General features: G+C 43.8%; 1 protein-coding gene across 8 annotated transcripts in view; it reads right to left on the bottom strand.

Annotated features, from left to right (window-relative positions):
* Positions 1-13,719, bottom strand: part of LOC110598573 (uncharacterized) — a 71,277-nt gene extending 57,558 nt beyond the window's left edge. Inside the window, exons 1-5 of one of the 8 annotated variants that reach the window (XR_013426519.1) lie at positions 12,876-13,719; positions 12,140-12,268; positions 5,988-6,139; positions 5,202-5,317; positions 656-2,446 (exon numbers count right to left, since the gene is read on the bottom strand). Coding sequence is in view for 5 of the 8 variants with exons in the window: in XM_078022739.1 (XP_077878865.1) it covers positions 2,248-2,446; positions 5,202-5,317; positions 12,140-12,268; positions 12,876-13,667 (1,236 nt within the window). In the remaining 3 variants the exon portion in view is untranslated. Of the gene's footprint in view, positions 1-655; positions 2,447-4,085; positions 5,318-5,987; positions 6,140-12,139; positions 12,330-12,875 lie in introns of those variants that run through there. The other 7 variants (XR_013426518.1, XM_078022739.1, XR_013426520.1 and 4 more) reach the window with 7 other exon arrangements.
* Between the last annotated feature and the right edge of the window lie 407 nt (positions 13,720-14,126).

Raw genomic sequence — 14,126 nt, 5'->3', positions numbered from 1 at the left:
TTTCTCTCTGCCACTGGCCCACCCTGAAGAGTCTAGTACAATTTATGTCATACACAAAACTTATATAACCACAGAAAGGCACTGATGGAGAGGACCTTAAGGATACATTCAACCCAACTTCCTTATGATATAGTTAAACACAAACTAAGGTTCAGAGAAAGGACACAACTTGCCCAGTCAGCTAGAATTCACAACTCCTGAATGGTAAACTTTTACCTTCTTCATGTCACCCTGTTCTTCTGCAGAGTCCTCTGGGTTCCTCTAGTTGGATGTCATGAAGTCAGTAAAGGAATATCAGGGTAGGTCTGGGGCTTCCCATTTGGAGCATTTCACCAACATGCGGTATGTGAGGCCTGGCCCTCCAGCAGGTCCTGGGCCTAGCAATTAAAATCCCAGGAGATTGTGAGCTTCAGCTCCTTCTGCTGTGCCCTGGGGCTCTCTGCCATATTACATTGTTCATTACAGACTCATGTCTGCCAGATTTTCATCTAAATGGATAAATAAGAGTACACTCAGCCTTGATGAATAGGTCATTCCCCATTCCATTCCTTCTAAGTAGATCAAGTCCATACTTCCTTTTCACACAAACTCGGGAAAGGGTGAGCAGTTTTGTGCAACCGGATGTTTCTTCCATCCAAGGAATTTCCAGCCACTGTTAAGTCATTCACCAACTTTTATTAAACACTTGTTATTTGTCATTCACTGTTCTAGAGTCTGGAGATATAGCAGATGTTTGTGGAGCTTACAATTCTAGCAAGGAGATAAGCAACAATCTTATCTCAGGAAACATATAGGTATGTTTTCAGGGCATATGAAGAGCTATAAAAATATAAAATACAGAAGTTCCCCTTTATATGTTCTAAGATGTCTAAAACCACAGATAGTACTAAATCCTACATATGAATAGTGTGATCTTGCAATAATTGACCTGATAACCGAGATAGCTACCACATGACTAGCAGGCGGGTAGCTATACAGTATGAATACTCTGGACAAAGGGAATATTCATGGGCTGGGCAGGACAGAGTGGGATGGAGAGAGATTTTTTAGCATGCTATTCAGAATAAAATATTAAATTTTCCATTTAATATTTTCTGATTGTGGTTAACCACAGGTAAGTGAAACTGGAAAGAAAAACTAAAGGGGATGAGTGTAGATTGGGAGTAAGGGTTGATGTTTTATATGTGGTAGTTATTTTTAAGGAGGTGGCAGTTGAGAGCATAGGTTTGTTTGAAAGAAGAAGTGGATCTGGTTATAGGTCAAGCTGGAGAGCTCCTCCCATGCAGAGCAAATAGCAAGTGCAAAGTTCCATGAAGCAGACTTGTCAAGGGCAAAAAACTGTGAGGGAAGGCAAGATGGCCACTGAGGCTGCATTGGTGAGAGGGGAGAATGAAGGAGGCCAGATCATATTAGGCCTTTTAGTGGAAATCACCATTTTGAGCAGTAAAGTAATTTGATCTGATTCCTGTTTTAAAAAGATCCTGCTGGTTGCTGAGTTAAGAATAGAGGTAGAGGACAAGAGAGGAGAAGGAAGGAGACCAAGTAGACTCTAGTGACAGTGTCAGGGGAAATGCTCGTGGCCAGGAGCAGATGATCATGAAGTGAAATTCAAAAGATGTTTTGAGCCAGGCGCAGTGGAGCATGCCTGTAATCCTAGTGGTTTGGGAGGCTGAGGCTGAGGCAGGTCACGAATTCAAAGCCAGCCTCAGCAAAAGTGAGGCCCTAAGCAATTCAGTGAGACCCTGTCTCTAAATAAAACACAAAATAGGGCTGGGGATGTGGCTCAGTGGTTGAGTGACCCTGAGTTCAATTCCCGGTAGCCCCGCTCAAAAAAAGATGTTTTGAAGTTAGAGCTAATAGCACTTGCTCAGTGCATTTATTCCTTCAAATAATACAACAATAATTGATAGAAGCTAACCTTCATTGAGTACTTAGGAAAATTGAGACACAGCATCAATGTTAAAATAGTGTATTTTACTTAATATTCATAGAACTTCAACAAAGTAGGTACTATTCTTTAAAAAAAAAAAAAACCCAGAAACTCAAAGAGTAACAAGGAACCATGTGAGATGCTCAGCCAACAGAGGCTGAGGTGAAGAAGATATGCATTTATGTGTACCCACAGATTTTAAAACATTGCAAAGAATACTGTAAGTATATATAGTGTATGTGTGTGTGTATATAAATATATATATATTCAAACAAATAATAACAAAATAAATACAAGGAATAAAATAAGAAATGATATCACAGAAGTCGACATGAAGTGCAGCACATCCAGAGTGGGTGGGACTCCTTCCAGCTGGGGAGATCTGGGTAGGTCTGTGAAGGTGGGTATGATTTTGTTGGTAGTGATGAGTTGAGGACGTCCGAAGCCAAAAGAAGAGCACATACAAGATGTGGAGTCAAGAAAGTAAAAGTTACTTTCAAAGAACAGTCTTTTCCCCTGTGTAGCAGAGAAAGAGGATGTGTTAAGGGAAAGTGAGTCCCAGAAAAATCCGTGTGTCACTGATTGTGTAGGATGGATAAAGCTGGACCAGAGTTTAATTTTATTCAGTAGAAAAGGAGGAACCACTGAAGAGTTTCCATTTATTCATTAATCTATTCACTTATTCAACAAACATTTCTGTGGGCTTATTATAAGCCAGGTACTATGTCAGGTAATTTAGGTAAGACACAGGCCCTCCTGTTGAGTCTTCATGTTGGGTGGGTGTGATAGAGACAGAGGACAGAACAGTTTGCATGGAGCGAAAGTGCTATGGTGTGCAAGCTCTGAGTGGGAGGGCCATGGAAGCCATGGAAGGCCATGGAAGGCTTCCCAGAAGAGGAGACATCTGGGCTGACTGAGGAACAAGCAACAGATAAAAAGGGGAAGAGAGAAAAGGGTGTCCACGGAGAGGAAGAAGCTTTGGCCCAGGCACAAAGTAAAGATAATCATTCCAGAAGTGTGAATTCTTCTTTTAAGGCCGGAGCATATGATTTTCTTTAGATGACCTATGTCTTTGTCAAGACATTATAATAGTTCTTTTGTTTCAAGAATGTTACAATTGCTCACTGAAAGCTTTTTATGACTGCTTATAAATCCTTGACAGGCTGGGCACAGTGATATATACCCATAATCCCAGCAACTTGGGGGCTAAGGCAGGAGGATTGCAGGTTCAAGGCCAACCTCAGCAATTTAGTGAGGCCCTAAGCAACTTAGTAAGACCCTATCTTAAAAAATAAAAAATAAAAAGGAATGCGTATGTGGCTCAGTGGTTAAGTACCTTTGGGTTTAATCCCAGGTAATGCCTCCACCCCACCCCCCAAAAAGAAAGTAAAAACCATGACAGATGATTTCAACATCTTTATCATCTGCTCTTAGTGTCTATTAATTGTCTTTCCTTATTCAAGTTACGACTTCCCTGGTTCTTGATATACCAGTGGTTTTTAATTGTATCTGGATATTTTGGGTATGATGTTATAAAACTCTGGATAGTCAATCTTCTGTTTATATTGTATTAGTGGGTCCAAGTTCCCCACCTGTGGGGCATAGAGGCCTCATTATTGCTGGGCCAGAGGGACATTTGGGCTCTCCCCTAGATAATTGATGACACCACTCCGATGCCATATCATTTCCTGAGTCTGGAACTTCATAATCATTCTGCCTTCTTCTGTCTACCTATCAGTCTTTTTATGTTCATTTTACATATTGTGTGCAGAGTTTTTAAATAAATTTAGCAAAGAGGAACAGGGAGAAGTAGATCTACTCGATCTTGTCTGGAACTGGAAGTTCAAGCCAAAAATATGAGGGAAGAGAAGAAATCTCAAGCCATGTAACTGGAGAGTTAGGCAGCTATTTTCAAAGCTCTCTTACATCATTAAAAACTGAGAATTTCAAAGAGCTTTTGACTCTGAGGGATATATCCATCAATGATGACTGTGTCAGGAATTAAAACAGTTGAGGGTATGGCTCAGTGGTACAGCATGTGTTTAACACACACGGGGCTATGGGTTTGGTCCCCAGCAACAACAACAATAATAACAACAACAAAATAAAAAAAAAAGGGAAAAAAAGAAAAAAGAAGAAATAAAACCAGAAAAAATGAAATTATTTGTTAAATTTATTTGAAAATAATTATTATTCCATTACCTAACATGTAACAAAATGAAAAAAATAATTATATTTTACAAAAAAAACGATTGAGAAAAAGAGTGGCACTATATTACACTTGGTTAAATCTCTAATATCTAGCTTAATAGAAGATTGCCAATTCTCTTATATGCCTCTGTATTAGATCTGTTGTGATACTACATGTCCTGTAGCCTCTGGAGCTCCACTCTGCATTTGTGAGAGAATGAAAGTGAAAAAGGAAAACAACATTTTAGCATTAATATGAAAATAGTTTTGATTTCAGTGACCCTTTAGATGTGTTTAAGGAATCCCCAGGGGACATTGGTTCATACTTTAAAAACTCCTACTCTCAGTCTGCACAATTTCAGTACCAACTAGCCTCATGCGGCTACTGAGCACTTGAAATGTGGCTAGTGTGAATGAGGAACAGAACTTCCAATTTTATTTCATTTTAATTAATTCAACTTTTAAAATGAACCAGATACCTTGTGTGTGTGTGAAACATAACCTTTAGTTTTAGTCAAAAAAATATATTTTGTTTTAACCCTTAAAATTTAGCATCTGAATTGAGATGGGCTTTATGTGTTAAGTATATGTCAGATTTTAAGGATTTCGAGAGAAAAAAAAAAGAATGTCAAATATCTAATGAGCACTTTTTTAAATATTAAGTTTGTGTTGCTATGATAACATCTCGTATATACTAGATTAAATAAAATGTATTTTAAGATCAATTTCATTGGGGTTGTAGCTCAATGGTGAAGCGCTTGCCTCACACATTTGATGCACTGGGTTTGATCCTCAGCACCACATAAAAATAAATAAATGGTCCATATACAACTAAAAATATCTTTTTAAAAAGAGTAGTTTCACCTTTTTACTATTTAAAACGTGGCTACTAGCAAACCTGAAATGACAATAAAGAAGCTGGAATGTGGTTCAGTGGTAGAGCGCTCACCTAGCATGCATGAGGCGCTGGGTTCGATCCTCAGCACCATATAAAAAAATAAATCAAAAAAATTAAGGTATTGTGTCCATCTACAACTTAAAAAAAATTCTAAACAAACAAACAGACAAATAAATAGCTCACAGTGTAATTCTATTGGGTAGCGCTGCTCTAGATGAATCCAGACGATGCTGGCTGGCTTTGTGTGCCACCTGAGGTGTGTTCTTCACTGTGAAGGTAACGTAGAGCCACTGGAAAGTCTGAAGTAGGAAGGAGACATAATCAGATTTACTTTGGAAAGCTCTTTGGTTGGAATGTGGATCATGGACAGAAGAGGGGCTCAGCAAAGAGACGACTATACTCTGGAAGTTAAGTGCAACATGTGGCAGAAGAAAACTGGCTGGATAGGAGATGTCTTGATGATACAGTCAACTGGATTTGGTTCTTAGGCATGATAATGGTTTTTACGGCTATATGGGAGAATGGCCTTATTTTGGTTTTGTGTGCAAAAATCTTTAGGAATGAAATTTTATAATGTCTGCACTTAGTTTCCCATGGTCCAGCATACCACATAGAAGCCTATATATCCACATACACACGTGACATACCTGTGAGAGAATGAGAGTGGAAAGGCAAATTGCATCTTAGTATTATTGTGAAAAAAATACATATGTATATAAAGAGAGATGGGGAGGGCCAAGAAAGCAAATGTGATGTAAAATATTAGCAATTTTAGATCTAGGAGAAAATGATCCAGTAAATGGGGGAACTCATTGTTTCCTCTTGCAACATTTCTGTAGGTTTGAAAATTTTCAAAGAAAGAAGATGGAGGGAAATTAAAAAAATAAAAATCTTAAGAGGTCTAGTAGTCACTGTTTCGACATAACAGAGAGGGGGAATGGCAGCCAAGAGTGTTTTCTGGTTTCCTACCTGGCAATGGAGCAGAGGCTCTCTCTTTGGGAAGATAAGACAGGCTTTCTCTTGCTTTGGAGTGTTGGCTGCATCTTTAAAACCTGTTTGCTCAGGATGTCTAAAAGGGTTGGCCAGGTAGCAGAGGCTCTCACAGAGAGCTCAATAACTAGCTGTGGAATGAATGAAAGAATGGCTAGCTTGGATTCATCAGTTCTCTTGCACAGGACTTACCTGAGGCAGGAATGGTGGGTCAGGCAGACCCAGATGAAAGTGTATCCCAGCTGGGAAGCTGGTTGGGGAACCAAGGTTATAAGGGAGGCAAGAACACTACTGGAAGTGGATTAAAGTTGCAGAAACAGAATTTATGAGAACTCTTCCCAGAAAGAGTTGGAAAACATTCCTTAATAAGTCACTGGTGGAGAGATCAGAGGGATTTTTGCCACACATAAGCAAAGTGACTTGGGCTTTCTCATTCCCTAAAATAGAAATCATGATACTTATTGGAAGGGTTTCTCCCCATAACAAAGAGTGATAATGGGAAAATTATAACTTTGGTTATTACTTGCTGTTCAGTCTGCTGTAATCTGGTTTCTGTCCTCCTCCACTCTACTTATCTTCCCCCAAAGTGAACCCCTCCCCAAGGTCAAATACAGCGCAGTAAAATTCAGCAACTGCAGCACCCACAAATGAAGCAATCAGAGCAATCATCCAGCAGTGATTAATAGCGACAACTCCTCTTGGGTCTCAGATGTGAAGCTATACATAGGTAGTTATTCCTAGCTCTTACTTGGTTTTAATGTCTTTGGCCTTCAATCAATCAATTCACCTTCCTCTGACCTGCAAGACCTCCCCCAACAGAAAGATTTCCTGAGTAAGAATCGCCTGTGAATGGAACCACTTCAAGATCAGCTTGAGCTGCACTAAGTGGCCACATGGTGTCGTGGTCAATCTCTCTGGCTTTGGAATCAGGTCTGCATTTGGAATTCAACTCTGACATTAGCTGTGGGACTTTGAGCGAGTAACTTAAAAAAAAAATGTTTTTTTTCATCCTCAGTTTCCTCCGCTGGAAAAAAAAATGGGTATTATAATAAATACGTCATACCATTTCTACAAGTCTAACAGGAAGAAAAACAAATGTTGTTATGAAAAAAACAACTGCCATATGTCTTCATTCTAGGGTGGGGCAGGATTCATCACAGATGGTGCTTTGCTTATGGGTCAAGGAAAATACTTCTTGTTAACATTTTTAGTTTTAAAAAGTTACCGAGCTTCTATTCTCTTGGTTCCTTCTCTGACCGAGATTGAGAATATCCTTGAATGGAAGCGTTTATTCAAAAAAGTGAAATTTCTTTGCATAACAAAGTAACAGAGATATGAGGTTTTCAGAGGAGACAAAGACTGAGAGAAGATTCTTAGGGAAAGGGAAATGTGGTTGCAGGAAGGGCTCAGAGTAGAACAGTCCAGAAGGAGGGTGCTGAGCACATCAGTGATTTCTTGTGCCATCTGCTATCCTGTGATGGCCCCACCTTTCAATAAGTCTTCTAGGTAAAATGGCCCTGTGTCTCAAGGAGCCTTTAGGGAAAGAAGAAAAGAAGGGCTTAGCCTGCCATGTGTGAAAGTGAGGGGAAGAGGGGACAGCATTGTCAGGAGGTAGGTAAAAAAGCTTGCATGCAGCCGGAGCAGGAATCCATAAGGAAAAATGATCATGAAACTGCCAATTCATTCCCCGGGAGTCCTTGGAATCTTGGGAGGACATAGAGTTCCCACAACATTGTGTATGAGAGCTCAGGCTATTAAAAAAAACAATAATAACAATTGTGATTTAAGAAAGATGATAAAAAATCAGTTTCCATAAGGATTAAACGAGAGAATGTATATAGAGCAATTAGTTCAGAGGCTAGCTCATGATAAGCACTTAACTAAAGGTAGCTTTTATTATGATGATTTATTGTTCAATTTCTCTTTTCTCCACCTTTTTGAACTTCAAGGGCTTACAACCTACTTGAGAATTATGAACTAGTCATTCATATATTCCACAAACATTTATCACATTCCTTCTATGTAACAGGTATGTGTAATAATTTCAGGCAGCAGTAATTAGCATAGCTGATGTTACTGAGGGCTTAGTACGTGCTGAGTCCTGTGCTAAGTGCCTCAAATGGTTTATCCTCACCACAATCCTGGGGAGGAACAATTATATTTCCACCTGACAAATGAGAAGACTAAAGCACAGTGAGTTTGAAAAGACTTGCCCCAGATCACAAGCCAGTAAGACAGATGAGTTTTGAACCTGTGCAGCTGGATTTGAGGGCAGGCTTTTAAGTCCCACATTAGGCTGTTTTTTTGGTTTTTTTTTAATGCCATTAATAATGCCTGTGAGTTGTGGCATACAGAGGGGCAGGCACCATGGGGGAGTAATTCTAGAAGGGTGGGTAGGATTTCTTGTCTCGTTTTCCCCACCTCCCATTCCCTTTTCACTTCTGAGCTGTCAGGATAGGTGGCTGATAGATCCTAACACATCTGTCCACCGCTGCTCAGTGGCTCCTTTGAATTCTCCTGTTCTGCCTGTGCCTACTATTAGCAAGGGGCAGGAGGAGGAGGAAGCGAAGGGAAAGGTCTGACTGGAGCAGTCAATAGATAATTAGAAGCTGACTATTTTACCATAATGCAGCACAACGGCAATAAATAAATCAATCACTTGGGGGATGGGGAATGACTTTCCTATAATCAGCTATTAAAGGCTTGTATCACTAATTAGTCTATTAATTAGAATGGTTCTCTCCCTTCCACATGTTATCAGCCTGCCAAGGCAGAGAAAACCGAGCCCCCAGGGCAGGAGATAAGGGAAATAAGACAGACCCGAAGCAGCAGATTCAAACAGCTGGGCTTATGTGTGTGTGTTTAAAAGCACAGCTCTTAGTGCCCGGGGCGAATCCACCTGCTAGTAGGAAAGGAACGTTTATCAAAAACCAAAGGGCTGTTGTCTTTGTTGAACGGAGAGAGGGGGAAAACGATTTGATCTTTAAAGAGAAAAGTCACCATAACCACACACACAGGGATCTTGTGAAGGGCAGTTCCACCGGGTGTCCCCTGGGGCTCTGGACAGATCGAGAAACAAACACGCAAAGGCAGCGCTACGGGAAGATCCAGCAGCAAAGGGACTGAACACCTGATGCCCGTATGTGTACATCCTAGGGAACACACACATCAAGCTCCTACTACGTGCCTGGCACCACTTCCATTCTTCACATTTGTAAAAATGCCTCGTCTGATGATATCACTGACATCTTCGGGATGCCCTTGAGTTATTTCTGGAGCTTCTGAAAAGGGGCTTCATCTAAGCCCCCACAGTCATGTTTTTGGCTCTCTGTGGTCCACGCCCCCTGTTCACCAAGATCTCAGGGAAACCTCTCATGACCTTGGCTCGACATGGGCCCAGAAAGTCAAACGTCATTCTTGAACAGTTCCAACAACCTCTGACCTCCAAAGCTGTCTCCACATTCCTGGGAGCAAGCACTTCAGCCTTCATTCTTTTTTCTTTACTTCTCCAGCTCCTCTTCTCCTCTTTAACACTGCCTGGTCACCAAATAACCCATTCCCATGGCTTGAAATACAGCAGCCATGGGGCCCGGGTGTTGCAGTAGGCGTCTCCACTAGCAACAACCTGCCAACAGCCATCAGTCATCCTTTTCAAGTCTCACAACAGACACATGATAGGCTATTAACCTCATTTTGCAGAATGGGCACATCAAGGCCCAGAGTGGTTGATTTGGCCACACTTCTGCAGGTGCTGACAGAGCACTTAATATGAACTCGGTAGATATTTGCTGATGGACAGAATTGGACATGTGGAGGAAACAGATATCCAGCTTCTGGGAACCTTGGAGCCTGCAGAAGTCCAATTACATGGGACAGAGAGGCTGTCGACTGAGCTCACCCCACTAGGGTGTGATTAGGGGCAGAAGTGGGGAGTAGAGGGTCATCTCCAAGGTCATTCTCCCTAGCCCATTCCTTTCTGTCCTGTTTCCACCACCAACCCACCTCACACACTGGAAAACTCTTTAGAAGAAGGCTGAGCGGTGACATTTGTGAGCACATGATCCTCAGGATGTTGACATATATGTGTCCCAACACTGCTTCCTATTTTAAAGATGGGAGGGAAGAGAAAGGGTGATGTGGTGGAGAGAGCCTATGCTGGAACCCAGTGTCAAGCCTCTTCCGTTCTTGGTAACTATCTAGATGACCTTAGGCAAATTGCCTTCTACTGTCCACCTTTAGTTTCCTCATATGCAAAATGGGAAATGTCAGCTGCCTACTCAAAATGTTACTGTGAGGATCAAGTGAAGTAATACAACAATACTGACTAACATATAGATATGGAGGACATTAAAGTTGCAAAGTACTGCAACGTATCTCTTCAGCCAGCTTCAAAGCAACCCTGAGTACTATTATCCCCATTTTTTAGTTAAGGAAATGGAAGACTCAGAAAGATGGAAATTAATTTGTTAAAAGTGAGTGATGCTAAAAGCAGTAGACCTGGCCCCACTGCATCTTGCAACACCACTGTATTGCTCCAGAGTCTTTTATCTGGAATGTGTATCATGTTCAAAGTTTTCATTAATTTAATAAAAACTTGTGTGTTCCCACCTGACACCAAGTATGATACTAAGCATTGAAGACACTATTACAGAAGTATTATGGTGCCAGGGAAAGCAGACATTATTTTAGATGTGGCTAATGTTATTATTATTTGTTATTGGGGATTGAACCCAGAGGTGCTTAACCACTGAGCCTTATCCCCAGCCCTTTTTATTTTTCCTTTTGAGATAAGGTCTCATTAAGTTGCTTAGGGTCTTGCTAAATTGCTGAGGCTGGCTTTGATCTTGGGGTCCTCCTGTTTCAGCCTCCTGAGCTGCTTAGGTGACTTAAACGACAGACACATACTTCTCACAGTTCTGGATGCTGGGGAATTCAAGATGGAGGGACTGGCAGGTTTGTTTCTGGAGAAGGTCTGCTCCTGGTTTGTAAATGGCCAACTGTCTTCTTGTTTCCTCACATGGCAGAAGGCAGAGAGAAAGAGAGAGAGCAAGTGCTTGTGTCTCTTCTACAAGGGTTCTAATCCCATTCCTGAGGGCTCTGCCTTCATGACCTAATTACCTCACCTTCTAATACCCTCACTTTGGGTTTAGGATTACAAGTATGCTTTTTTTTAAAATTTTTTTTAGTACTGGGGTTTGAACCCAGGGGTGCTCAACCACTGAGACACATCCCTAGCCCTTTTTATTTTATTTAAAAATTTTGAGACTGGGTCTCACTAAGTTGCTGAAAGACTTGCTGAGTCGCTGAGGTTGGCTTTGAACTTATGATCTTCCTGCCTCAGCCTCCTGAGCTGCTGAGATTATAGGCATGTGACATTATGCCTGACACAAATATGCATTTAAGGGCACAAAAATATTCAGTCCATAGCAAGTGTGCAGACTGGCTCTGAGCACGTTGAGACCGGAGGCAGGCAGGCTAGGTAGGATGGAGATAAATGCCGAAATCCAGGTGAGAAATGATAGTGCGCTGAGAATTCAGAGGTGGGCAATCTTTGAAATTTAGTATGTGCAAGGAGGGAGGGAAGTAAGATGAGACAATCAAGGATGACATCCTGGTTGCTTCTGTCATGTGCCACTGTGCTTCTGGCATGGCAAGTGGGTCTTGATATCCCTTATTTGGAGTAATGGATACTAGTGGCAGAATAGCTGCTATTTGGCAGATGCATTCTCATGAACTTGTATCCCACCTTCATGCAGGAAACCCTAAATTGTGGCCTTGCCCAGAGGAGAAGGAATACATAAAAAGACCTTGCCAATTTGAGAATTCTGTTTTTCAGACATGGAGATGTAAGTGAAGTAGTTACATGTTGGTTATTGGTGGAGCATCCATCAGGGGAGGAGGAGGGGCACAGGTTCCCCTGAAACAAAAGCATTCCTCTCCCTGGGCCTCCTGTTCCCCTCAACCCAACTTCTCTTTAATTATTTATGAACAGTTTGTCAAGGGCATACCATTTAAGATACCTTTGTTGCAGAGGAGGAAATTGATCTTAAAAGAGTTTACAACTAACCACACAGATAACCACAGGTGCATGTAGATCTACTAGAGACAAAAGACATAAAGAACATACTTACTCCCAGAAAACAGAGGTCACAGATGGCACTTGAAGAGGCTTTTGTACTGGCCTGAAAGCACAGGTGGAATTTCTTCAGGCAGAAATGTGGGCTTGGGGTCTGCTGCAGATATTTCAGGAGGAGAAACAGCTGGAGGAAAGGTGGAAGCAGATTCAGAGAATCAACAGCTAGGTCTCTTATCTGTGGATACCTGCGGAGAGGAAATTTTAAACCTGGGGGTCATAGAGCTTTGAGAAGTTTCAGAATTCCCTGAAATTCTATGCAAAATTGTGTTTCCTATACATGTGAATACAAAAGAACAGAGGATTCACAGCTCTTCTATTCTCAAAAGGGTCTAGATCCAAGAAAAGATTGAAAAATCAGTCCTCTAAAATCTCCTGAATTAGAATTTACAGGTAGGCTGGTGCATCTGTGTTGTTTTTTAAATAAGCTCTGCAAATGACCCAGTGCACACCTCAGATCTCATCTCTATGATCTCTATGCAGGCTTACGGAGGCCCTACAATGCCAGCTCTCGTCATTTTACCCCCATTTTAAAAGAGGGGTCACTGGGAGAGTATTTTGAGGACGAAATGTCAGAGCAATGGGGGAACCAGTATAACATGCAAAGACTCTGGAGTCTCCTTCAGGGATAGAGTGAGTGGGAGTTGTCCTGTCCCAAGCCTGGGGACTGTCAGAAGGCCTTTCAGGCCCCTCTCCCCACCCCACCCCCAACCCCCGCCCAGCTGCAAACCTACTGGCAAATTCTGGGAATTTCCAAATCCTTCGGCGAGGCTGCGGCAGAATTTTCCCGGACTCGAGCGTGCGGTGCTGGACGCGGCCGCTGGGTGGCGCCGCGAAGGACGCCGGGAGTGGGAAGCGCGGCCGCGCGGGCGGGCTGAGCTCACACGCCCGGGAAGCGGCGGCGGGTGCCGCGGGGCCGGCGTCCGCAGCTGCTGCGCATCTCCCGCGCGCCGCGGTTCGCTTGCCGGGCAGCGAGCGGTGTTGCGCAGTCCCCTCGGAGGATGGCGGCCGCAGAGGTAAGAGCGGGGCTTTGGCCGGGTGGGAGTGGGCAGCGCGGGCGGGGCCTGCAGCGCGGTCCCGGAGCGTCCTGGGACACGGTGGGCTCCCAGGAAGCGATGCCCAGGGTCCCGCCCGTGCCCCACCCCCGCTGCAGCTCGGTCTCCCGGCGCAGCTCCCCTCTCCAGGGTGTGGGAGTGGATCGCGGCCTGGAGCCGCCCGGGCGGGCCCCGCACTCTGGGGTCAGGGCTGTCTGGGCGGTGGGTGAGCAGCCCCCGGCCCGCACGTGAGCCCCAGCCCCCTCCCACCTTGGGTTCCTGGGCTCCGCAGTGGGCGTGGTGCCCCTTTGCTGCAGAGGGGGCGCCCGGAGTTGAGGAAGGCTGTGGGGGAGGGAGAGCGCAGAGACAGGTGGTTGAGGGGGCGAGGGATGGTGCGCCAGGGCTCGTGATATTAATACGTGTTTCTTTTTCCCCCTTCTTCAGGGGGCTCGGTGGTGCGTGTGGCGGAGGCGGCGGGAAGGCCAGAGGCATAGTTTGGGAGAGGGCAGGTGCCACCGGAGGAGATGCCACTGGGCTCTGTCTCTGTTCAGTTTCTCCCCCCCTTACCTCCACCCCACCCCACCCCATGTTAATAAAGTGGGTGTGGTGGTGATGATGGAGGAGTTTGATGAAGATCTGGCCCCAAACTGCCCTGAACTGCCCCAGGCCGCCGCCTGGCCCCGCGTGCAAGTCCCGGAGGGAGCCGCGGACTCTGAGCTCACTGCAGAGGGGGAGGGGGAATACCGGCCTTGGAAGAAGCGCAGGCAACTGAGGCAGCGACCTAGACAGGGGCTGCAAGCGGGTCGGGGACTGAGGACAATTCCCTAGGTTTACTGCCGCTTCATAGGTGGGAGGTTGCCAGGATATGGTGGGAGGTGGGAGGTGGGGGCTGCAGAAAAAAAGGGCAATTTCTTTAATACCCCCCTCCTTCCAGCTTTGTTTGCAGCCCTA

Source organism: Ictidomys tridecemlineatus, chromosome 10 (genome assembly GCF_052094955.1).
Source record: "Ictidomys tridecemlineatus isolate mIctTri1 chromosome 10, mIctTri1.hap1, whole genome shotgun sequence".
Classification (NCBI taxonomy): domain Eukaryota; kingdom Metazoa; phylum Chordata; class Mammalia; order Rodentia; family Sciuridae; genus Ictidomys; species Ictidomys tridecemlineatus.
Note: the sequence above shows the minus strand (reverse complement) of the source record. Positions and strands in the feature narration are given on the sequence as shown.